The sequence below is a fragment of the Chinchilla lanigera genome, unplaced genomic scaffold (genome assembly GCF_000276665.1).
Source record: "Chinchilla lanigera isolate Chin_1 unplaced genomic scaffold, ChiLan1.0 scaffold00002, whole genome shotgun sequence".
Taxonomy (NCBI): domain Eukaryota; kingdom Metazoa; phylum Chordata; class Mammalia; order Rodentia; family Chinchillidae; genus Chinchilla; species Chinchilla lanigera.
Window position 1 is genome coordinate 11,612,428 of NW_004955403.1, and position 24,886 is coordinate 11,637,313.

Consider the following 24,886-nt stretch of genomic DNA (forward strand, 5'->3'; position numbering starts at 1 on the left):
CTTGGAAGCAAGAGGCCACATGGAGCATAAATGGTCAAGGATCATTCGAAGATAAACCTGCGTTCGAGAGTCTGAAGCACAGGCTGGGTGCTGTGGCCATGCCTGCAATCCTAGCTACTCCGGAAGCTGAAGCAGGAGAATCCCAAGTTCATGGCCAGCATAGGCAACTGAGCCAGACCTTGTCTCAAAATAAAAAGCGCTGGGCATGTAGATCCACGGCGGAGTGCTTGCTTAGCATGCATGAGGCCCTGCGCTCGAGCCTCAGCACTGCCAAAAAAACCAAAGAGCGCTTGAAGCACAGCTGCTGGGATTAAGGCCTTCTAAGATTCAGGTCTTTACATAGTTTCTTAAAGGGACAGGAGTTCAAGTTCTTAAAACCGTAAGTTACTCGAACCTCTCATCTCACACCCAGGTGAAAGCCCAGGGTTGATCTGCTCTGGGTTCTGTTTTAGTCAGCCACACGGACCCTCACTAGTTTCTCAAACACACTGAGCACTCTCCTGCCTCAGCCTTCCCGGCACAGCTCTTGCCTCTGTGGCATGAGCCCCAGGGGTGCCAGGACTCCCGCTACCCCAGCTCAGCGCCCTCTGTGTAGTACTACTCAGCAGGGAACCCGGGACAGATCTTGAGTCACTATCTGCCACTGCGTGAATTAAATTTAGTGGCCAAAGCTTTCTCTGCTTCTCACTCCTTTGCTCCGGGGGTCTCCCCAGCTACTGAAAAACAGCGGCTCCTTTTCCCAGAATTCACTTCTCTCGCATCACTAACCCGGCCCAAGGCAGCACAGGCTCCATCCTGGGGCTGCTCTGCTCGCGGCCCTTAATAAATGTGTTAGTTCTGAACTGGCTCAAGAGTCGTCCAAGAAAGCAACTACTTTGCCATTTTAAAGTCTTTAAGAATGAAAATGCAAACACGTCTTAATATGTAACATTCATTACGAACAATACTATCCAAATATCCTACAACTGTTCTTTTTGCTGCGGTTGTTGGCCTTTCTTTTTTTTTGTTTTGAAACAGGGTGTCACCATCTGGTCCAGGCTGGCTTGAGCTCATCTTGTCGCCCAGGCTGGCTCCAAACTGGAGATCCTCCTGCCCCAGCCTTTCAAGCGCTGTGATTACAGGCACACAACACTGTACTCAGCATTAAAGCATTTTTTTCAAGTGCTCTGTGTACAGCAGCATTAAAATAGTATGTTTTTCTCATAAGACACTTACTGAGCTTCCTCGGAAGTGCTCCTTTGCCATCTGCCTTTAAGCAGAATCTGACGTTAAAACTGTAAGAAAATAAAAAAACACGTAAATTCTACAATCCAGTTCAGATATACTTGTAAATATCACCCAACTATCGCAGGACTAATACAGTGGTCTCTGGGGCTGGGAACTATCCCACAGATAGGAGACTCAGTGGGCACTCAGCTCCCTTAATAAAGTGCTGTTGTGTTTGTATAGAATCAACAGATACCCTCCCACACATCCAACGTTTCTACCTCACCATCAATACAATGTCAACACTGTATAAGCAGTTGTACTGCGGGGGGCCGGGGAGATAGCTCAGCAGCACAGCACCTGCCTGGCAAGTGCAAGGTCATGGGTTCGATTCCCAGCACCAAAACAAACACACAAACATGCTGCCTTGTTTGGGGAAAGGTGATGAGAAAGTAAAGCCTGTACTCATGTAGGATGGACACGGATTTTTGACATTTAAACCCATACTTGGTTGAAATGGTGCCCAGTGTCCTTCTACTTCGAGGCCTTGTGTCTCACTGTTACTGTTAAAACATGAAACTACTCGGGCCAATCTAACTCACCCTTCAGTAATCTAAGTCTGTTTCCTTTCTTGATGAGACAAAGGGAAGGAATATGCCAAGCTCCTCCCGAGTTGACCAAACATGTTCCATTTAAATGAGGAGAATGACAGCTCAGATTGGTTTTGTTGTCTTCTTTTTTTCTTTTTTTTGGTTTTTCTCCGGTACCAGGAATCGAACTCACAACCTTGCGCTTGCCAGGCAGGCGCTGTGCTGCGGAGCTAAATCCCCGGCCCCTTTTTTTTTTTTTGGTTGACAGCTCAGATTGGAAATAATGCCTCACTTAGTAAAAAGCCCCGCTGAAGCACCATTTAATTGGCAAGCTCCTCTAGAGAAGGGTTTTCTTTGTACGGTTTCTTCACAGGTCATGAAATCAGTTTAACAGACCATATCCAACATCTTGGAAAAATTAAATAAACAAAATGGATGTAAGTATTGTGTTTACTGAATTATGGTGCAGAATGTCTTTCTTGTTCTGCACCACAGTCTAAATGGTATGGAAGTTACTACTGTCATTAATGGTGCACTTCTGGCCTTCTAGTTATTAGCATAATTACAATCACACTCACGACACGGTCACGTGTAAGGTGAATGGAGGAACAGAGGTAGTAAAACTGGAAGCCACAAGCCTGAAAACAACTTCGCAGCCAATCAACAAGAACAAAAAACAAACGTGACTGTTTCCAGTAACCTCCCCCCCAAAATTATAAAATTTTAATGGCTGGAATAACTCAAAAACAAAAAATATCTTTCACCAGCTCTTTTGAAAGAAAATTGTCCTTGCTACCAGTCCTCCTCATTAGCTGTAAACTCTCAGTGATTTTTTTATAAGGAACATAAACAGTGTCCCCCAAAGCAGGCCACTCCTGGTGATTTTAACAGCACATGGGCAAAGTTCTTGCAATAATTAACCTCATATTTACTTTGACATATGTGAGAAAGATACTGGCTTCTATACTTTATTTTTCTAAGTATTTTGAAGGTAAGTCAATTTAAAGAAAACTCAAGAAGGGCTGGGGATTTAGCTCAGCAGCATAGTGCCGGCCTGGCAAGCACAAGGTTGTGAGTTCGATTCCCAGTACCGGAAAAAAGCCCAAAAAAAGAGAAAGAAAAAGAAAGAAAACTCAAGAAAATATATGCAGGATGAAAATATAGCAAAAATCATGGGAGTAGCACACACGTGACAGAATTTGGAAACACAACACTGGACAGAAGAATTCAGACATTGGGCTTAGGAATAAATTAGCAAAGGAGCAAGTAAAAGACCAAAATGCTACCTAGAGCATTTTAATAATTTTTATAACTATAATTTTATATATAATGTAATTTTATTTATAATTTTTCATATAGGGGCTGGGGATTTAGCTCAGCGGCAAAAGCGCCTGCCTGGCAAGCGCAAGGTCGTGAGTTCAGTTCCCAGTATCGGAGAAAAACCAAAAAAAAAAAAAAAAAAAAACCACTATAATTTTTCATATAGCTCTTCATAGATATGAAATCTAAAAAGGGTCTTATCTTTTTAATTTTTAAATGTTCAAGTGCCTGTTTAAAATTAAATATAAAATGAGTTCTAAAGTCTTATTAGCTTTTCCTTCTTTTTGAATATACTTGATCGTAGTTCTTTAAAAGGTGCTTTTAAGGGGCTGGGGATTTAGCTCAGTGGCACAACGCCTGCCTGGCGAGTGCAACGTCGTGAGTTTGATTCCCAGTACCAGAAAAAAACAAAAACAAAATAAATAAAATAAAAGGTGCTTTTACACTAGTCTATAGAATACTTCTAGAGCCTGCTAGGTAGCTTCTTTAGAAAACAATTCCTCTAACCCAATCTTTGACAAGAAAACAGAGTCAATTCACAGAAACTGTTTAGTAATAGTTCAGCCCTTAAGTGGCTGAACTACTAATCACAATCACCACCATGACTGTACAAATATTCTTACCAGGAAACTTTGAGACCCGTCCCAGGCAACGGGCAAGTTTTATTGTCCTGATTTAAAATGCTAGGGGAGACTTCCAGGCCAGCGTTTACGGTGATAACTGGTCTGGCCCTAGATTTTAAAAAGAAAAGGAAGAAAAAGGAAAAATGTTATAAATAATTAGATCGATGTAAGCATTTTAGGTTACTATTCACCACGGATAGGACACAAGGTCTACTGAAACACTGCAACAGCAAATACAACAGGAGTCTAAGATACCCAATCATGCCCAGTGGCCCAAAATGCCCTGATTTCAGACAAAAAGTCCTGTGTTCTGGGAAGTCACTCAGTTCCAGGCAAAGTGGGAAAATCGGCCAGCCTGTCTGAGTTCAGTCCACTACCACAGGATGGTTAAATGAGCCGTGACATTGCCCCATCCCCACCTACTATAACTCACTATACTGGGAGCTGTCAGTGCCACAAACCGACCTGTGTTGACACAGAATACTCTCCAGATACATCAAGATATAACTGTAGTACGAGAGGAAGAGAATCCCACAGCACAGAAGGAGCGCCTACAGATATACAAGGATATGTACACATCATTTCTTTAACAAGCAGGGCACTTCTGGTAGAATATACTAATAAACTGGCAACTGCAATGAAAAATACATTTTTATTGATGTTCTTTTTGTACTGTTTGAATATTTACCATGGGAATATAACCTCATGTTACTCTTACTGTTTTTGGTTTTTTTGATTTAGGTCTCACGATGTAGCCCAGGCTGGCCTTGCACTCACAGTGATCCTCCTGCCTCAGCCTCCCAAGTGCTGCAGCTACAGGTATGTGCTATCAAACCCAGCTATTAACAGCAATTTAAAAAACTAAAATAATAAATTACTATTCAGATTGAACATTCGTAATACAAAATGCTTTGCGATCCCAAAATCTGAAACTTTTGAAGTACCAATCCAATGCTCAAAATTCTCCAGAATTTGAGTCTTTGAGATTTTCAGATTAGCTATGCTCAACTGGTAAATGTAAATATTCTGAAATCTGAAGAACTCCAAAATCTGAAACACTTCTCATTGTAAGCATTTCAGGTGAGAGATTCTCAGCCTGTAAATACAGTTCTTCACAGCTGAGATGCACAAGTCTAAATCCTACAGAAAAATATAGTAGGCTCAGGTCAACAGTTCTATCCTGAAACGATAAATCCCTGAAATCTGCAGATATACACGTTCTCCCATAGCTATAATTGTGTTGAACCAACACAAACACTATTTCCCAGCAGCAGTGTTAGTTTTCCTGCCAGGTATGAATTCAGTCCACAGAAGTGTAAACATCTTAATCTACCTGCAACACCAGGTGGCATTCTAAGGCACCGGGAACGGGTAAGACACGGAGAACCAGGAATACATATGTTGCTGGGAAGCAGAGATGTATGCATTTATACACACTGCTCTAATAAAATATTCCTTTTGTGGTTCATTATGCACTGTTCTTGTGGTCACAGAACTCTGAGGCGTAGCATCAAGTTAATTTCCTCCTTTTTATAGAAAACACAAACCCGTATACATTTTTCTCTTTCATTGCTGGATTGAATCCAGGGCCTCACACACGCTAGGCACACAGCCTCCTCCTGAGCTACCCTCCCACCGCCACCCATGCAGTTTTTAAAGAGAGATTAGAAACACAGGAGGAGAGAATAGAAAGCACAGGAGAGTGTCTCTGGACAAAATTTAAAACACAAGGGAAAATTCTGAATGTTGTTCTAAATAAAAAGTCTACAGTCTTCTCTTCTTTGAGACCTCCTTGTCTAAAAGTATGATTTGCCTAGAGCAAATCTTGAAGCAAAAAAATCAAACTGCAATTCAAACACTGGCGCTTAATTTGAAAACCTCCCAGTAATTCAGAGCATTGCTATATTACATGATTATACCTGTACAAGAACATGAGTTTACCTGTACAAGACAGCTCGATCGACGCCGAAAGCTCCCACAATTAAGTCTTAAAAAAGAGAAGGTGGGAAAATGTGTTAATACACTTAATGTACGTAAAAGGATTTAAACACATTTTCAGAACTAAAGGGTAAAGATAACATGAGTGAGGCTAAAACAGTTGAAATATGTAAACAACCCGCTTCAGTGCAAGTGTGGGTCATAAACTGGATTTTTATCCGTGTAGACAAGAATTATCTTAGTGGACACTCAGTAAAAAGAGCAGCGGTGAGGAAGTGCAGGCCCTCAACAGGAAGAGCTCTACAGATGCCTGTGGATCTTACAATTCCATTGTAGGATTTCTTTCTTTTCTCATTTCTCTTGTTTCAAAAACAAAAGAAGCAGCTGGGCGTGGTGGTGCATGCCTGTGATCCCAGCACTTGGGAGGCTGAGGCAGGAGGATCTTTCTGAGTTTGAGACCAGCCTGGGCTAAAAGTGAGCTCAAGGCCAGCCTGACTTGCATAGCGAGACCCTGTCTCAAAAAGACAAAAACAAAACAAAACAAAAACAAAAACAAAAACAAAAAGGCATATAGAGGTATGTTGCCCATGACAGCAGATAGCATTCAAATCAGCACAAACCAAATGTATTAGCTTTTACGTGTAACTGGAACAGATGGGTCTCAGATTTGGAAAAAAATGAAACATACTTCATCTCGCCATGCACCCAAGATACACCTGAGAAAGGCCTTTCAAAGCAGAGAAGCACATTAGAAGCACAAAGCCGGGTACAGAGGAGTAAATAAACATTTTAAACTTCTTTCTGCCTAAAATACATACTGTGAGAAACTGGAAAATAAACACACAGTGTTCAATATTTAAAGCAAGCTTAAAAAATGAATAAAAGAAAATCACATTTCAGTAGAAAAGAAAAAAACATGAAAAAGAAATAAAAAATATAGACATGAACAAAAATGCCTTCCTATACTAAAAATGTTAATTGAATTAAAATAATATTGTCTACCTATTATAGAGTCAAAATTATTTTTTAAAAGGCATGAGCGTGGGAAATGGTCACTAATTATTCATAGTGAGTGCTAGAGGTTCACAAAAAGAATTCCGTGGAGGGAGTGGATTGTAATTTGACCACGTGTACCAACAGCTTCTAGAAAAGCACTGCACACCTCTGACACAGCAATTCTAGGATTTGTCCCTAAGGAGCTGGGTATGGTGGCACATGCCTGGAATCCCAGCTCTTGGAGGCTGAGACAGGAGGACTGCTACAAGTTCAAGGCCAAGCTGGGCTTCACAGTGAGTCCAAGGCCAGCCTGAGCTACGATAGCAGTACCCTATCTCAAACACTCCTACACACAAAACTTTCCTAAGGTAATATTCAGAGCTATGCAACAGAATTAAGCATAAAGATATAAATGCCAAAAGTAAGGCAAAAATAAGATACAGCTATTTGTTAGAATGGGATATTAAAAATTCATGTCTTAAAAAAATAACAAAATGAGATGTTCCTGATACTTTAAGTGAATACAATATATAATAAGCAGTACAGCTGGGGATTTAGCTCAGCAGCACAGAGCCTGCCTGGCAAAAGCAAGGTCCTGAGTTCGAGTCCCAGTACAAAAAAAAAAAGCAGTACATAAATACTGACTCAGTTTTGTTTAAAACTATATGAATACGTATTATAGTTAAATGAATATGGAAAAACAATTAGATATATTTTGCTATATCTTCTAAAAGTTTAGTTATAAGTATACTGCTTTCATACCAGAAAAACTCTGAAACAATGCCAATCTATAGGTAAGAACAAAGTTTCTGTCTTATTTCGAGGAGCACTTCAGCAGGCTTGTACACTGAGCTCCTATTTACTATATTGACAACAAAGATCCCCTGAGTTTTCTAAGCCGAATTTCGTATCTAGCAAAGACCCCTCCTGATCCTAGACACACTGAGAACACTGCCAGTGTGTAAGAGCCTCAAAGCAGCCGGCCGGGCCCGCGCGGATCAATTCAGTGGGAAACCTGGGGACAGGGACCAGTCTGACTCTCCTTCCACATCTGGTCTAATGGTGAACTAACTTGGTTTTATTCCCAGGCTTCCTAAATGAAAGAATGGCTTTTTTAAAAGCCAGAGAAATTAGACTAATCCAGTGATGGCGAACCCTTCTAGAGACGAGGGCCCAAACTGCAACCCAAAACCTACTTACTGATCGCAAAGTGCCAACACTGCAACTAAACTAGAAGGCCGAGGCTTCAGCTTAGGAAAAACAACTCATACATTAACATCTTTCGGCTTAAAAGAAAAATTCTGTGACACGCATGCCCAGTTCCCACCGCTACTCTGTAAAGATGCGAGATCATTTAAAATAATAAAGGATGCCTAACATTTCAAAACCTTGGGATGAGTAGTTTCTGTTTACAGCGTCTGCACTGTTTTTCTTTTGTTTGTTTGTTTTTTGGTTTTTGTTCCCGTACCGGGAATCGAACTCACGACCTTGTGCTTGCCAGGCTGGCGCTTGTGCTGGTGAGCTAAATCCCCAGCCCCTGAACTGTTTTTCTTAAGCTGTCTTTCCTTCACATCCCCGTCAGGGATGAGAACAATGTGGAAATAACACAGCCTCTAAAATGTTTCAGGGGAACCATGCGGAATGCCAACCACGCACACAGCCAGGCAGCGCTCCTGCGCGCGGCCGGGCCGCGGGCCGCACCTGGGTACCCGTTGCGGTCGATGTCCGTGGCGCCCTTCAGCGCGTAGCCGAAGCTGGGCGGCATGCTCTGCGCGGCCCACTGCCCCGCCAGCGCCTGCGAGGGCGCCGGGCTCAGGCCCGAGGCTCTCCCGTTGAAGATGTACACCAGGCCCTGCATGTCCTCACCCCCGTAGGGAGCTGCGATGGCCACATCTGCGAGGAAGGAGGGAGACAGGAAGGACGCATTAGGAAGGAGGGTGGAAAGCGGGCAGGGTCAGCCTCTGCCATCCTAGACCGGTCCCTTCTGTCGTTTCTCAGCCACACCCACCCAGCCCCCAGGCAGGGCGCAGCCTTCCTTCCGCCTGTCCAAACCTGCTCTGCCCACTGTCACTCGCTCTCCATGTCCTTGCCTGCTTTTTCGCTCTGTGATGCAGGGGCTCACTGTGTACTTCCGCTGGCCTTGAACTCACTATGTAGCCCAGGCTCGCCTTCAACTTGTAGTGATCCTCCTGCCTCAGCCTCCCGAGCGCTACAATTACAGATGTGCGACACTGTGCCATAGGTGGGCTCTGACTCAGCCTCTCCGTTCCATTTCTTGCACCTGGCAGAGTGTTTGGACTTCAGGGGCAGCAGCTAAGCATGTGTTATCTTTTTTAAAACAGGTTTTAATTTACATAAAAAAGCCCTTCTTCTTTTTTTGGTACAGGAAATCGAACTCATGACGTCAAGCTTGCCAGGCAGGCGCTTATGCCGCTGAGCTATATCTCTAGCCCGAAAGAGCCCTTCTTTATTCCCGTTTAAAGCTGGGAAAGACAGACACGATGTCAGAATGGATTTATGCACTAAGAAAGCATTTATTAAAATGCAACTTCCCAATAAAAGATGGCTCCGATGCTGAACAACTACAATACGAAATCTACATTTTCTAAACCCTTGGAAGTTTGCCATTTCTCGGTTCTCCCAGCTGTCCTGTCTGCAACGCCCTCATCCTCACACAACTCGTTTCCTCCATGATCACTTTACTTGCTCTTTTTCTGGAGAGGCTTGGTCAAAAACTGCACAAAATCACCCTAGGGCTTTGCAAAGTTGTTCTGCGGCTGCAGAGCGGCCTCCCCAAGCCGCCCTCACTCCCGCGCGGCCACATAGCCAGCCTTACTGTCTCGTTGTTGATGAGGCCTCCTACCTTGCTTCTGAGGCCTAAGAGCTCTCCTGCTGGGGGTGTGGACAGGACTACAGGAAGGCGGGGCAATGACACTTAACGTCCTCGAAAGAGATCCACGCTGTACGTCATCACGCACGCATGCACGCACGCCCCTCCGGTGACCTAAAGACATTCTTATCCACAACCTACCATTTGTGATACTAAGACCAAACGAGAACCCTTGGGAAAAACATCGACACCGTGTTATCCATTCCTAAAATAAAAGCTGTGGGTAAAACCTCTGTGAAACGTCAGTTTGGGGGCTGTCACTGTGCGTATGTGTTGTGTGGACAGACAATACATCCTAACAAAAATATAAAAAGCAGGGTGAGGTCATCGGCCTAGACCCCAACATCAAGGACGCTCTGCAAGTGGCTGGACTGCGCTCCCGTCAAAGCGGCAGCAGGCGTGCGAGGGATTCCCCAGAAATGCAGGCACCAGCAAGGGACGCCTTCGATATTGTACACAACACAGAATCCCAAACATGGCCGCATATTCCAGGCAGTTTCTGTTACCATAAATAGTGGTTTTCCCATTTGACGTATGTTACAGTCTCCCGCTGACAACTCTTTAAGACGCTTCCTTTCGAAGCAAAATGTACACTAGTTGTTTACAAAACCCTGAAAATTTGCACAGTTAGTACAGGAGACCCTTCTGGTGTGTAACCTACAGCTGTCTACAAGGGAGGACTGTGGTGAAGAGGCCAAGCCTACACAAGGAGCAAGGCATCTGTATTTTCAAAGGCTTCTTTTTAATAACGTCCCTGTACATTTGAGAGGCACACGTCCCCACGTTATTGCTCACACACACAAACCATTTATTTCTCCATCCTGTGATCTCCAGAAAAAAATTTTAATAGTATTCTTTAAAAAAAAAAAAAACTTGGTAATCTATGTTTCATGCTTCTAAAAACAGTCATAGGGCGAAAGTCAGCGTCGCTTTTTAAAGATATCTATGTCTACCAAAATAGGACTACCATGAAACAGTGGGTTCGTACCATTTGCATGTTCCCATGAAGAGGCATATAGCTGTGCTCAGAACTTCTTAGATAGCTACAGTAAGTTAAGGCTGGCTTTATAAACAGCAATGGTGCGCGCCTATACTCCCAGCTACTCAGGAGGCTGAGGCAGGAAGATCTCAAATTTGAGGTTATCCTGAGCAATTTTGCAAAACTCTGTCTCAAAATAAAAAGATCTAGGCATAGAGCTCTGTTGCAGAGTGCCTGCTTAGCAAGAGTTAAGTCTGCATTCCTTTCCAGTAACGAAACAAACAACTGTGTGACCTGACTCAGCACTGCCTTCTCCACCTGCCTGGGTGCACTTTCGGCACCTGTAGCCACGGGGACAGTAGAGGGCGCTGTCGCTCAGCGGGAGGCGGAGACGCAGTATCCCAGCTCGCACCTTTTTCCTCAAACAAGGGCCTCTGTGAAATCACGCTGCGCTCCACCCTGAGCTGCACAAATAACTCCTGAGCTCCGGGCTTTGAAAAAAATTTGCTCTGATTTGGCGGGGGAAGGGAGGCAGAGCAACCTGTGTTTAAACTTGGTGTCACTCAGGGAGGCTGCGTCTTTCTGGGGAGCAGGTTTTCCTCACGTACATTTTTTTTTCTTCTCACTCCCGGGAACTGAACACAGGACCTTCACACTGAGCTGCATCCTCAGCCCTCTCCCTTTTTATTTTATTTATCTACTTTTATTTTTTATCCCAGCCCTTTTTTATTTCAAGACAGAGGGCTCACTTAAGTCACTAAGTTGCCCAGGCTGGGTTAGAATCTGCGATCCTCCTGCCTCGGCCTCCCAGAGCGCACTTCTGCAGGTGCGGTCTGGGGCCTTCCTCTGGGCAGACTCAGGAAATCGGCACCCGCAGCGGCTGCGCCGGACCTCACCGTTGAAGCCGTCCTGGTCCAGGTCTCCCAGTGGCGCCAGGGCGCTGCCGAAGCGCGCGAAGACCTCGAAGCCGGTGAGCTTGGTGGTCTGGAAGCCCCCGGACGCAGTCTGCAGCGCCAGCGACACCTGCCCCACCTCCTGCAGCTTGCCGTCCGAGCCCCGGTCCATGAAGAGCGGCGCTCCGATGAACACGTCTGCGAGGCTGAGGACCAGAGTCCGGGTCAGGCTCGTCCACCTGGGCGCGGCTCTTGCAGGGACTCAGATTCCCCGCTTTGCGATCTCTCCCAAACTCAGGACCCGGGCGCTTCTAAAAGCCTGCGGCTGACTCATCAAACTGACTTTCTTTTTTCATGTTACAAAACCTACTTTTAAAAGGGCTTTTTTTTTTTTCTTTTTTTGGTCTTCTTTTTACTATTTTCTGGTACCGGGAATCGAACTCGGGGCCTCGCGCTTGCCAGGCAGGCGCTGAGCCGCTGAGCTATAATCCCCAGCCTATAAAATCTATTTTTAAAAACCAGAGGTTTACTAATGATCTCCGCGACTCCGGACGCAGGTTGGCGAGGAAGGAGATGAGCAAAGCAGGCGCCAAAGCGTCTAGTTTCAGCGAAGCGTGTGCAGCCGCGAGAAGGTACCCGTTTGGGGGACACTGTTTAAAAACTTACTCATCCCCATTAATGTCCGTGGCAGCCACAGAAAATCCGAAATACGCAGCCATCTGGATAAGAAGACGAAAAACAGTGTTCAGCTTTGGCCCTGGGGTCCGTGCGTCTCAGCCGCGCAGCCTTGCGTCTGAGCACCTTCTTCCACCAGCACCGAGCTCCCGGTCCCCAGCCCCCCGCTTCCTAAATCCATCACTCGCCACTGCGCCCAGCCAAACCCGGCCCCTCCGCTCCGCCCCGCTCTCCAGAACGCACCAAACGCACCAGACGCACAGGGCCGTGCCCTGGAACCTGAATTCCCCGCACCCTGACACGGCAGGGCCGCCTCGCGGCGGGGTGCTGCGAGGGAAAGTTTTAAGGGAAAATCGCCGCGGTCGCAGGGTCACTGCTAGGACTCTAAGGAGGTTACTGCTTGCAGCTCCTCGGCGTCCCCTATTTAGGGCACTTCCTTACGGGTGTTTCTGCTCCCACAGTATCTACAGGATGAACGCGCAGGAGTCTGCGGCCAGGCACCGGAGAGGGAAGGACCCCCTCTGCCGCGGGACCCCTGGCCCGCACAGCCCAGCAGGACAGGAAGGCCGGCGGGAAGGAAAAGCTCTGCAGAAAGCCCCGCGCGCCGATCAAGATGAGGACAGGGCCCGTGAGAGACGAGACACAGCAGAAGCAGGGCAGGTGGCAAGCAATGCTTCCCACACGGCTCGGCCGCAGCGTGAGGAGGGTAAGGAGATCCGGGCATCACGGCCGCCGTGGGGGACCGTGCAAAGCAGAGAACAGCGCTCAGGGGGCACCGAGCTCTTGTGCAGACAGGAAGAGGGGGTGGCACTGGAGGGCCCCGGGCAATGGCTGCCTGGCCTAAGGTGTAAGAAAGGATGAACTGACCGAGGTTGGCTTGGCCTGGGCCCTGTGAACTATCTCCCTTTGGTTCTCACGACCGCACCTTGAGGACATGGGCAGCAGCCTCACTCATACAGAGGAGCCGAGGCCAGGGCCACCTGTGCCGTCAGTGTGACAGCAGACAGGGCAGAGCGCCCAGGGGACAAAGACGGCATCCTGCTGGCAAAGATCAGAGGCACAGGGGGACCCGCAGGGGACTTGCCGCTGGAGCTAGAGGTCACACGGCAGAAGGGGCGCCCGCCGCACCCTGACTGCTGGTCAGCCGCAGCCTCCTGCCCACCCTGGGCACCCGGCCGCTCCTCACCCTCCCTGCCTGTCCTCAAGCAGGCCCGGCAACCTGCACAGAGCAGAAGGCTGGAGCTGGCCGGAGCCACACAGCAGCACGACTCTTGTCTTCTCTGCTTACTGCTTGCTTGGTCCTTTATCGTTACCAACTTATTTAACTTTCTCTGTCTAACATGGAGCCCAGAATATTATAAAATGCCTGAGCGTACAGAGAATGTCTAGCGCTTAAAAGAACTTTTAACTGGAACATTGTAACTCATGTTGTGCAAGGGAAGTTTGAGTGTAACACGTCTAATACACAAGTCTGTGCCATGTTTCCCTCTGCGTCTAGTCAATTAAAGCGCACAGATAGTTCCACTAGAAGTTAATAGCATCGGGAAAAGTGAGGGAGTTTCTGTGGTCTTTTTTGTGCACGATTTGTTTTTTTATTTCCTAGAAAAAGCAAACAAAAACAAGCCATGCTAGGAAATGATTCAGTAAAACACAAAAGTGAAATATTTATAGTCTATTTATACTATTGAATATTGTGGGCTCAATAAGCCATTTCAATAGCTCCAAGAAGTTTAGGACGGTAGAAAACACAGATGATCCAATGCTGATTGAAAAAGCAAACAGAAAAAGTAAAAGTAAACCAAATTTTGTTCAGATCTGAACAAAAGTAATATAAACCAAACTGAGAGTCTGATGGGTCCTCTGCAGCCGGACTACCAACGGCTCTTAGACTTTTATTTTCCAAAGCTTTCTGAGTGAACAATACTGTTTTTATAAAGGAGGAGAGGTGACATGGGGGCGTACCTGCTCACCGGTAAAATTGTGTAAGGAGGACATATTTTTCCCATCATAAATGTAAACCTGTGTAAGAAAGAGAAAGTACGTGAAATATGGGAAAACAGGAGATAGCACAGGTTTTCTGAAACACTTCTGAATCTTTCCTACCATTCCTAAGGTCCGCGCTGCTCTTGGAACGCCTGACACAAAGTCTGTAAGAGAAAAACAAAACTTCCTTACTCATTTTGAAGATCAGCATGGGAAACAACTGGCAGCGCTTTCACTTTCATTACTTCAGCACAAAACAGACAAGAGATTTTTAAAAGTTTGAGACTATGATAAATAACCCTAGCATTTTAAACTATGAAAACAAAACTTATAAAACAGTATTCATCTTGAGGATTCAAATATATGCAAATAACCCCTCAAATCACCTGAACTCTTATCAAAGGAGACAGATGAGATAAATTATGTAAGAATGAGGAAAAACTGCATTTACAGTATTGAAAAATAACATAAAGCAAAGTGAAATGGTTTAGGATTGCTGTGGTACAGAAGCTATAATCAGGGCTGGGGATATAGCACAGTGGCAAAAGCACCTGCCTGGGAAGCACAAGGTCATGAGTTCAATTTCCAGTACGAAAAACAAAAAAAAAAAACCCACACCAGAAATGGTAAACAAAACCAGGTAAAAGTCAGGTGTGGTGATGCACACCTATAATCTCAGCACTCAGAAGGCTGAGGCAGGAGGATCTTTGTGAGTTCGAGACCAGCCTCGGCTACAAAGTGAGCTCAAGTCCAGCCTGAACTGCATAGCGAGACCCTGTCTCAAAAAGACAAAAAATTCAGGTAAGGTCCAAAGTTGCTCTCAGAGCTCCAGGAGCTGTAAGGAAGCATAAACTTGAAGCCCCTATAGGACAACAGATACATCTGGAGACATCATGTTAAGTGAAATAAATCAGAGATACGAGGATATCCCACAGTTTCTCTTCGATGAGAAATCCAGACCATACATAAATTATACAGTGTTATGGTTTGTATCTGGTTGTCCCCCCAAAGCCTCATCCAGTCATGAGGTGGGCTTCTAGAGTTAACTTCTAGAGTCTGTGAATGATTCATGGTCCAGTGCTGGGATTACGCACGTGAGTGCTACACCTGCTAATGAGCACCCCCCCTAGGGCGGGTAGCCTGCATATAGCGTAAGGAGGGGAAAGACGCTTGCTCTCCCTCTCCTCCCTTTGGCTCTTGTTGCTTTGCTGTCTTCCACCACCATGAACTGCTGCCCTCTGCCATGTGCCACCCTGCCTTGGAGCCAGCCAAGTATGGACTAAAACCTCCACAAACTGTGAGCTACATAAACCTTTCCCTCTTTAATTTAGGTGTCTGGTATTTTGTCTCAGCAATGGGAGAAAAGTAAGCAAGACACAGAGCAAAGAAAAGCTAGGCTGTAGGAAACTGGGAGATGCAGCTCCTGCACCTGGAGAGCGGACCAGGAGATGGCGGAGCAGGGAGGGGAAATAAAAGAAGGAAGAGGGGCGCAGCCGTTCCTCACTGCCAACCTGCACTAGTGCACACCCAAATGAAAACAACTGGGAAAGCAGAGAGAAGGACAAGGAGGAAGGGCAGCAATCCGACAGAGCCCGGAGTCAGAGGCCGCACGGAAACCTGAGGAAGGAACTGAGCCCTTCCCAGAGGGCTGCTTTTGTAGAGAGGGAAGCTGAAATCACAGTGACGACCCAGCCAGGGCCACTGGGGGACTCTCGACTCTGCACTTTGCACTCCACAAAAAAAACCGGTCTCAAAGTGCTAGAGCAACGTTAGGGTCCCACGTTTCAAATGCCTAAGACTACACGCGATTCCAACGCTGCCTACCGTCAACGCCGTCACCATTGAAATCTCCGACGGCCACCGAGTAACCTGCAAGGAAGCCAGAGGGAGAGGGGTGAGGAAGGGAGGTTTCAGCAAGCTTTCCTCCACTGAGGGGGTAAGGGCTTTCTTAGCTGGGTGACTTATGCTCAGGGTAGCCCGTGCTGAATCTGATCATAACTGACTTTTGTTTGAGACAGGGTCTTGCTACTGTAGTTCAAGCTGATTTTGAGTTTACTACATAGCCCAGGCTGGCCTTCAACTCTTGGCAATCCTCCTACCTCAGCTTCCTGAGTGCAGGGATTACTAGTGCAAGCCATCACGCCTGGCTATGATAAATGCATTTTAAAAGAAATGACTCGATCCTCACGTAGGATATCTACATTAGAAAAATAAGACTGATTCACTTTACAAAGGAGTCTGTTATAGAGGATGAATCTGCAACTCACAAAAAAGAGACAACAGATAACACATGGTCTCAGTCAGCAAGCTCTGCACTGTTTTTCTGTGTGCAGCTTGTTTTCACAAATCAGGAAGACATGTAAACACAGGGAACCAGCTTTGATCAGGACCCAGCTGAGGTTTCACAGTGTCTAACGCCCCGGGCCAGACAGCCCGGGCTCCAAGTCCAGAGCAGCAAGGCAGGGGCTGGGGCAGGAGCGTATTCCCCAGTCCTGGGAGGGGTGAGTGAGTGCACACACTCAAAACCGCAAAGCCGTGAACAGAATAAACATATTTAAATGTTATCGTTATATGAATTCTCTCTCCCTTCAATTACTGGTCAGGCGTGATGGCATACACCCAGCATCACAGTACTCAGGAGGCTGAAGCTGGAGGATTGCCCGCGAGTTCACTGCCAGCCTGGACTATAAAGCAAGACCCTCTCTACAAAACCAACGCCACCCACCAAAAAAATCAACTATTAAAATGTAACATAACCTAAATATTCAACAGAATTCTAAATGTCCTTCATATTAAAAAAAATTTTAATCTAGTTCACATAACAACTTTATTTCTACTTGTCTATATGCAAATTATAGGATAATATACCACAACTCCATAACGTAAGTCTGTACTTGGCTCTTACATACCCAAATAGCTGTCATCAAAAACTGCTTGTGCTGTGTGAGTGGCCAACTGGTTAGTGTACTTGATGCTATAGACACTGGGATCATATTTAGAGATGATTTCTGCCACTTGGTCCGAAATGAGCTGACCTAAAGAATAAAAAAATAAAACAAATAAAACACATACAGTAATTGCTTTTCTTTGGGTCAGTACTTACAATTAGTCTATGCTAATAAAAATTTAACAACGAGGTTTGTTTGAACTTTGCAAGTCAGCGCTATACGAGAGAATAATTAAACCACAGACTACTTCCCAGTGAAATCCCTAAAACCTGAAAAAACTGTAACTGAAATAAGTAAATACTGTTACCTTCATAATCAGAGTAACTGGTTCGATGGATTTTAACTGTTGGCTTGAACAGCTTTATGAAGCAACATGAATGAATGAGTTCATTTTTGCCCATAACCTTAAATTATCAAGCAGCCAAGAAATTGATTACATAAAAATCAGAGTGAACACGCCTGCGACCTCAGCAGGCTGGGAGGCTGAGGCAGGAGGATTGAAAGTTTGAGCCCAGCCTGGGCAGCTAAGTGACTCAGCGAGACCCTGTCTCAAAATAAGCAATTGTCCCCCACCCTGCCACCCTGAGAAATTTATCCAATGCCATCACACATCTCCCTAATGTGGGGAAAACAATTCTTCATTTCTCCTGTTGTAGAAATAAATTCACAAGGGCTAAAATGTGGATCTAATTTGTCAAGTTCCACAGGGAGAAACACTTCCTGTCCAGTAGCTGCCTGTGCCTAAAGGGTACGGCAAACATAGGAGGAGTTCAGTAAGCCCCACTGGAATCAACGAACACAGTCAAATGGATCATCTGTTAGGAAGAAAATGCTGTCTTTTTTTTCGTTCTTACAAAACCGAGATCTGTGGGGAAAAACTCATTCCAGTGTGCTTATTTATTGAATGTAAAAGCTGCTAATTAATCTTTTTTGTGTGTATAATATCAGAAGTTGCACCCTGGGCCTCCTGCACATTAGGTAAGCATTCTGCAGCTAAGCTACATGCTCAGGCCTTAAAAAAACTGTCTTTTATTTTCAGACTCACTCAATTGCCGAGGCTGGCCTTAAACTTGTGACCCTCCTGCCTCAGCTGCCTTTCAAGTACCTGGGACTACAGGCAGGCACCACCCACACCCAGCTGATTTTAATCTTATTACAATTAAATATTCTCACCCAATTCACTCAGCCTTTTAGTTACATATTACAGAACACTTATAAAAGAACTACCATGAACAATACTGATAGTTTCCATTTGTCTTAATTTAGAATAACTATGGATACATAAAGACAGTGTGTCATACCCAAGGTACTAAGAGAACAAGGCATTTAAACACATCTAGAGCTGTGTCTCTTGAAAAGACAGAATTCGGAGAAAGGCCTGCTGCTGAACATCTGTAAACCCTGACTTTGTGAAGCTGAAACATGCAGGTCTGAGCTGGGCCCACCTGGGCAACTTAGCCACTCTCTCTTTCCAGCAAGCAAATGCACATGTGCGTTCCCTATAGAGCACCAAGTAAGGGAACCACAGTGTAGAACATAAAAGTAAAATTCAAAAAACTGAAAAGTATTTTCAAATCAGTATAGTTTTCCAGTTATTCCAAACACTGACAATGTTTGAGTCCTGAATGCTACCATGATAAGGACAAGGTATAACCTTGCAAGCAGCGCTTTTTAGCAGAAATTAAACATTTTAGTATTAACTAAATAAACAACTGTGTATCCCCAGTGATAAATTAAAGAAAGCAAATAGGAAATAACCAGGTGTGGTGGCACACACCTATAATCCCAGCACTCTAAGAGGCTGAGGCAAGAGGATCCCAAATTCAAGCCCGTCTTGGACAACTTAGCAACTTACTGAGACGCTAAGATAAAAAGTGAAAAAGGGCTGGAGATATAGCTCAGTGCAAAGGCCCTGGGTTCAATCCCTTTGCATAGGCTGTCTTTTTTTTTTTTTTTTGTACTGGGAATCGAACTCACGACCTTATACTTGCCAGGCAGTTGCTGTGCCACTGAGCTATATCCCCAACCCTCAATCCCTAGTACTGGAAAAAAAATAAGCAAAATAAAACAGAGTAACTTGAAACATTTCATAGGTGCATGACAAGCCAGGTGAATCAGAAACAAGTGCATGATGGGTAATGTGATAAATGTTAGCTTACCTTGCCAGTAGAAACTACCAGGACCACCGAGAAGTACTCTGTCGGCCTAGATTGAACCACACAAGAGAAGGGTGCGTACTTAAAAACAAGTAGCTTTCAAAGCACAGATCAATGTAATGACCATGAAAGACATTGATATAATTTATATCACACACATCCTACAGCAAATAAAATCCTAAATCCCAAACTCAATGGTTTTCACTGTATCTTTTCTAAAATAAAATTAAAAAGAAAAAATGTAATTTCCTCATTTAATACATATGAGGACTTTTTTCTCTAAGTCTTAGCTAAGTTTCATGTTCTGAATGATATACTAGTGCAAAGTACTAGCAGGTTATAATATAGAAAAAAGTCACTTATTCCTTTCATATATTAGATGTGTGACTACAGGGGCATACTTTCTTCCTAATAATCATTCTAGAATGTTCTGCTAGGAAAACTACTTTTAGTGTCTGATAGATCTAGACAGGCATGAAGTTAGAGGGTTAATTTCTACTAATTACACCAGACTAGCATTTGTTACAGAACCTAAGTGTCTAATGCAAGGCACTTTGCATCTAAACACAATGATTTGATGATTTCTTCTTGCTGGAAGCAAGGGAAAGTTTTCCCGCTCCAAACAGACAAATACCTCTTTCAAAGGTCAACAATTCCCTGCCCTGGCCATGTAAAAGACCCTTCCAAGGCATCTCGTTTTAAAATGACAACATTTTTTCAGAAAAGGTTTTAAGAAAGTAGAAGTTAATTTGAGAGTAATTTCCCATTATGAGAATATTTTTGGGGAAACAGTTGCATAGGTACAAGAGAACATGGCTGCTTTTATTCTGAAATGATATCTACTCGAAAATATGTCCTGCAAGTTTAAGCCTAATATTTATTCAGATACTTATCATTGTTTGTTTGGCTTCCTTAAAGTTTAAGTAACATAACACAAAACTGAGTCACTTCAAAATCAGTTATCTAGTGAGGAAAGTTAGTGCTAAATATCAGAACCTAGTGCAGAAAAACACTTAACAAAAATAAAGATAAGATACATTTTTTAAAATAATAAAATATTTTATTCCTTCTCCAGCATCACATGGTTTGGGTTTCTGTTGTTTTTATACATGGATGGCATTCCTCACTCACGTTTTCCAAGAAAGCTGTGGTAAACTTTCTGAGGAAATTCTCCTTTTAATCAACCTATATGTTTTCACAGCTTCTCTAGAAGGGATTAATACTCTCAATGTGATATCAAAATATGCCACAAAATATAAACAGAGTAAAAACTTCTATTTAATAAAATTTATCTTTGAAAGCAAAAATAAATTTATTTTAGAAAAAAAAGATTTAAAAAAAAAAAAACTGCCTATATTCCCAGCTTCTTGGGAGACTGAGGCAGGAGGATCACAAGTTCAGCGCCAACCTAGACAACCTGTCAAGACCCTGTCCCAAAATAAAAAAGGGCTGGCATCTATGCTATCCCTTCAGCATGTGCCTAGCATTTGCAAAGTCCTCAGTTTAATCCCCCGGAGTGCTAGCTAGCTAGCTAGCTAGATAAATCAATCAATCAATCAATCAATCAATAAACAAGCACAAAGAAACAAAAACAAAAACTTGTCAACCCTAAAGAGTATATTAGTTTAGTTAAAAAATACAGAGAGCTCTGCATATGAGATTTTCTTCAGTTTGTTTGTCTGGGTCTCACTTATACAATTCAGGCTGGTCTCAGACATGTAATCCTCCTACCTCGGACTGCTGAGGGCTGGAACCACAGAGGTACACGCCACACTCCTGAGATTTTTCTCTCATCATTAAACTGCCTCAGCCACACTTAGTACCTGCAGGCCTATCACAGGTCACCAACAAGCAGGTTTCAAGAAACTAAACTATGATTCTGGAATAAAGCTCCCATTGGTAGCCTTTTGGAAGAAACAATTTCAGGTGAAAATAGACAACTTTACTATTCTATAAATTCCTACGAATAGAAATGTAATAGGAGGTCCTAAGGGTTGCCTGTGATCTTCTGAGGAGTCTCCCACTGGGAGATAAGCAGTGCGCCCTGCAAGGGGAGAGCGCAAGGCGAAGGCCAACAGGAAGGGCGTGTTGCATTAGCTCTTTTCATTAAACAGGTAACGGTTATGAAGAAGCTACAGCAGTGACCAGTTTATCTGAAGCACAGTTTAGTCAGTGAGGCAGAGCTGAATCGTGTTCAGTCTTAAAATGAGAACTTACTTTAGTAAAATCAATGCTGAATCCTCCTTGACAAAATCCCTGTCCATCAGCATCAATATTTTCTAAAATAAAAAGATTGGAAATATACACAAACCCAAAACAAACAACACAAAACAAAACATGAGAAAGATCTGGTATCACCATAATCGTCACATAAGGTACTAGTTCCCGTGAGCAGTCATTCATTCGGCACTTGGTTATTTCCATATTCTGAGTGGGGTAGTACTCATAGTCACCTGCCCCATCTCTGCAGAGATGGAAACAGAGACGCTGAGACTGGTCCCCAGGAAACAGAAAAATCACCCGAAACATCAGATTTACAGTGTTGGGTTTCTTTTTTAACAAGCTACATAGCAAAATTACAGTTTATATCACAACCCAACACACACACAATGTGTTTAAAATATAGAACTGAAACAAAATTTCACACAAAATATTACTATTACCACACATAAGAAATCCTAGTATTTTCTACTTCATTATATTTCATTTTACTTTCTGACAAATTACCAATGTGACCCCATACATAAAACACTAGTGAGTCTTGAGATGATAGTTAAACATTCCCATCCGATGTACCCCTTTCTTCCTACTGCCCTCTGGATGCTGGGTCTTCAGTAAGTTATTATAAATAATAACAAAGATATCTGCACATTCCTCATATTATACATGGCCTTTATATACACTTTGTAACCAGCAACGAAAATAAAAATCCGTGAATAACACAGTTTGGAATTTCAGAAAATAGTAAGGCCAAAACTTAATGTTCTTTGAAGACAAATACGAAACTGTCCTCACAATAAATTTAATGCTGAGGTCTAGTTAAAGTAAACATCCTTAAACATGACACCTTCAAAAGCATTCTCCCCAACAGGTGAATCAATAATTTTGATCTTCTGCATTTATTACTCTCCTTTTTTTTAGTTCTCAAAAAAGAAAGTAATTCAGAGTTAAAATAATAGACCAATTACTTTAAATGAACGTTTGTTATGAGCAATAGAGTACCTAGAATAGAAAGAAGGATAACTCTAAAGTCTGTCCTTTTGTTTTTTGTTTTGTTTTTTGAAGAGAGCAAGGAACATAGAAAACACTACCCTTCAGTTAGTGAAGAATTCTTGTAGCCAGTGTTACCAATATAGAAAAAGCTATGCTGAATGGGTCATCCAAATATAGGAACCAAAGATATCTATTTTCAGTCATCAGGGAAACTTCCAAGAAATTTTTTAACCAAACAACTGCATCAAAAATTTTGAGTCCATTTTCAAAACCTGGGAAGTGCCCCAAGACTACACACTGACTATCCAACTTAAAATACTTCTTTTTTAAAAAGTAAAATGGCCTCAAGAGTGTAATTCTACCCCCGTGTAAATTTTTGTAACCAAGGGGGAATGGGAAAATGTGCAGCTGGGGTTTCCAGTGTCAAGTGAATCATACCAAGGAATTCTACTCTAACCTCAGGTCAGCCATTGATTTCCTTTATTGAAGTTGCATCTGGGGAACTATTCCAGGCTATTTATAAAGACTGCCTGTTTTGATTATCTTACTGTACATCTGTTTTATTTGGCTTCCTAGAATATCCATCTTAAAATACAACTGTCCCTTAAAATTTTTAATAGGTACGTATTATATATTAAGCTGAGCATTTGTGACCAGTTAAAATTTTTCATGTTGAGTAGAACTTATTTCAGTGAAAGCTTTGGTGCTGCTTTAATACTTGTCCCATCTGCTATGTGCAGCAACGTACTGATGATGACAGAAGACCCCGTCACTGGGGGCCAGGCCCTGTGCTAATAAGTGTTTTACATGGCATTTCCTTTTTAAACCTTAAAAATCTGAGGAGAGGTATTATTTTCCACAATTTGTACACATAAGCAAAATAATGCTTAGGGAAATGGAGAGTCTTGCTAATGATCAACTAGCTAGCAAGTAGGAACACAGAGCTAGATCTATGAATGTCTGTCCTATGAAAGGTACATGACCTCAAATCAACAATGGATTTATGATTCTCTGAGTAATGAAAAAGTAGAAGGAAATGCCAGCCAGAAACCACAACTAAGAAAAATCTGTGACAGATAGCATCATTATCAAAGAGGAGACAGAAGGAATAAAGGGCTCAGCCTGACTGTGGCATTGAGAATATTTATGCCACATAATTTGTGGCCCAGGTAGGCTGAGAACAGATGGACATCTGGTCTACTGCATAGTGCCAAGAATGGTCATAAATCCAGTTAGGAAAAGCTGGAAGCAGCTGTAATCATTAAAAAGGTAAGCCAGAAATAGACAGTGAAGTACCTTGCCCAGGGTGTCCATACAGGTTGTGTTAAAAACAGTATCAAACAAATCAAAAAACAAACAAAAACACCTGTCAATCTACCACAACAAACACAAGTAAAACTATCAAGAAGTCAGCAATGCAGCCCTACAAAACTGGCTTAACCCTATCAAATCAATTACTGGGCTACATGATTAACTCTATAAAATCAATTGTTGGTTGTATAATTTACTTTAGTATAAAGAACATACAAAATACTAAAATTGTACCGCTGGAGTGCTTTGTTGGAATTAGTGTCGTGCCAATAAAGAATCAAGGACTCATAGGTACAGGTTGATTATTAGCAAAATTTGAGATTATGATCCAGAACTTCAAACTTTTGCTCCCAAGTATTTTCTCTGCTAGATTTTTATCCGTCTGTAAAGTTGAATGTGTAGGTAGCTCAATATTCAAGGGTTGGACCAGACAATATGTATAATAATTAAGAGTTGCTGAAAGCCAGGCCTGTTAGGAAGAAAGTCATTCACTTCGCTTTGTGTGCTTTATGAGGTTGTTCTTTCAGCTTTTCCTAAGATTTGAAGTTTCATTAGATTAGTGTTCAGCAACCTTTTTCTGTAAAGGCCCACACAGTAAATATTTTAGGTTTAGGAGCCATTCCATGTGGCAATAGCAGATCTACTCAACCTTCCCAGAGGATGTGTAAATAAACAGGTGTGGCTATATTCTAATAAAACTTTGTTTACTAAAACAAGGTCCATGGGCTATTGTTTGCTGACCTGACTTGATGTTAAATATCTTAGAAAATATCATTTTGAATTACTTTATAATTTCTACACCTAAACCAAATAAGTGAAAGGTTAAGGTGACAGATAAACAAGGAACTGTGAATAGAAGACACATTCTCAGGTTTTCAGGAACTAGACATACCAGGAATTAGCCAAAGCTACGAAGGAGGCAGAATGTATTCTTTATAGAAAATCTGTGCTGAAAACAGAAGCAATCAAAATGCAACACATTTCCTGTTGCAATGCAGGCAGAGGTTCCTCAGGAATAAGAAGGATTCAGGGATGGAGTGCAGCGTGTGTTTAGCATGCACCAGACCCTGGGTTCGACCCAAGCACCAAAAACCAGAAAGAATAGACAGACCTAAGTTCAAATCCTCATTTGACCACTCAATGCCACAACAGGAGGAAAGCAACT

General features: G+C 43.2%; 1 protein-coding gene across 4 annotated transcripts in view; it reads right to left on the reverse strand.

Annotated features, from left to right (window-relative positions):
- The window catches only part of Itgav (integrin, alpha V), an 81,274-nt gene that overhangs the window by 23,892 nt on the left and 32,496 nt on the right, over positions 1-24,886 (reverse strand). For all 4 annotated transcript variants that reach the window (XM_013512423.1, XM_005373337.2, XM_013512419.1 and 1 more), the window contains exons 5-16: positions 21,415-21,476; positions 19,201-19,246; positions 17,003-17,128; positions 15,918-15,962; positions 14,214-14,257; positions 14,073-14,129; positions 12,102-12,154; positions 11,439-11,641; positions 8,375-8,566; positions 5,681-5,726; positions 3,740-3,847; positions 1,216-1,274 (exon numbers count right to left, since the gene is read on the reverse strand). In XM_013512423.1, the coding sequence (XP_013367877.1) occupies positions 1,216-1,274; positions 3,740-3,847; positions 5,681-5,726; positions 8,375-8,566; positions 11,439-11,641; positions 12,102-12,154; positions 14,073-14,129; positions 14,214-14,257; positions 15,918-15,962; positions 17,003-17,128; positions 19,201-19,246; positions 21,415-21,476 (1,041 nt within the window). The remainder of the gene's footprint in view (positions 1-1,215; positions 1,275-3,739; positions 3,848-5,680; positions 5,727-8,374; positions 8,567-11,438; positions 11,642-12,101; positions 12,155-14,072; positions 14,130-14,213; positions 14,258-15,917; positions 15,963-17,002; positions 17,129-19,200; positions 19,247-21,414; positions 21,477-24,886) is intronic.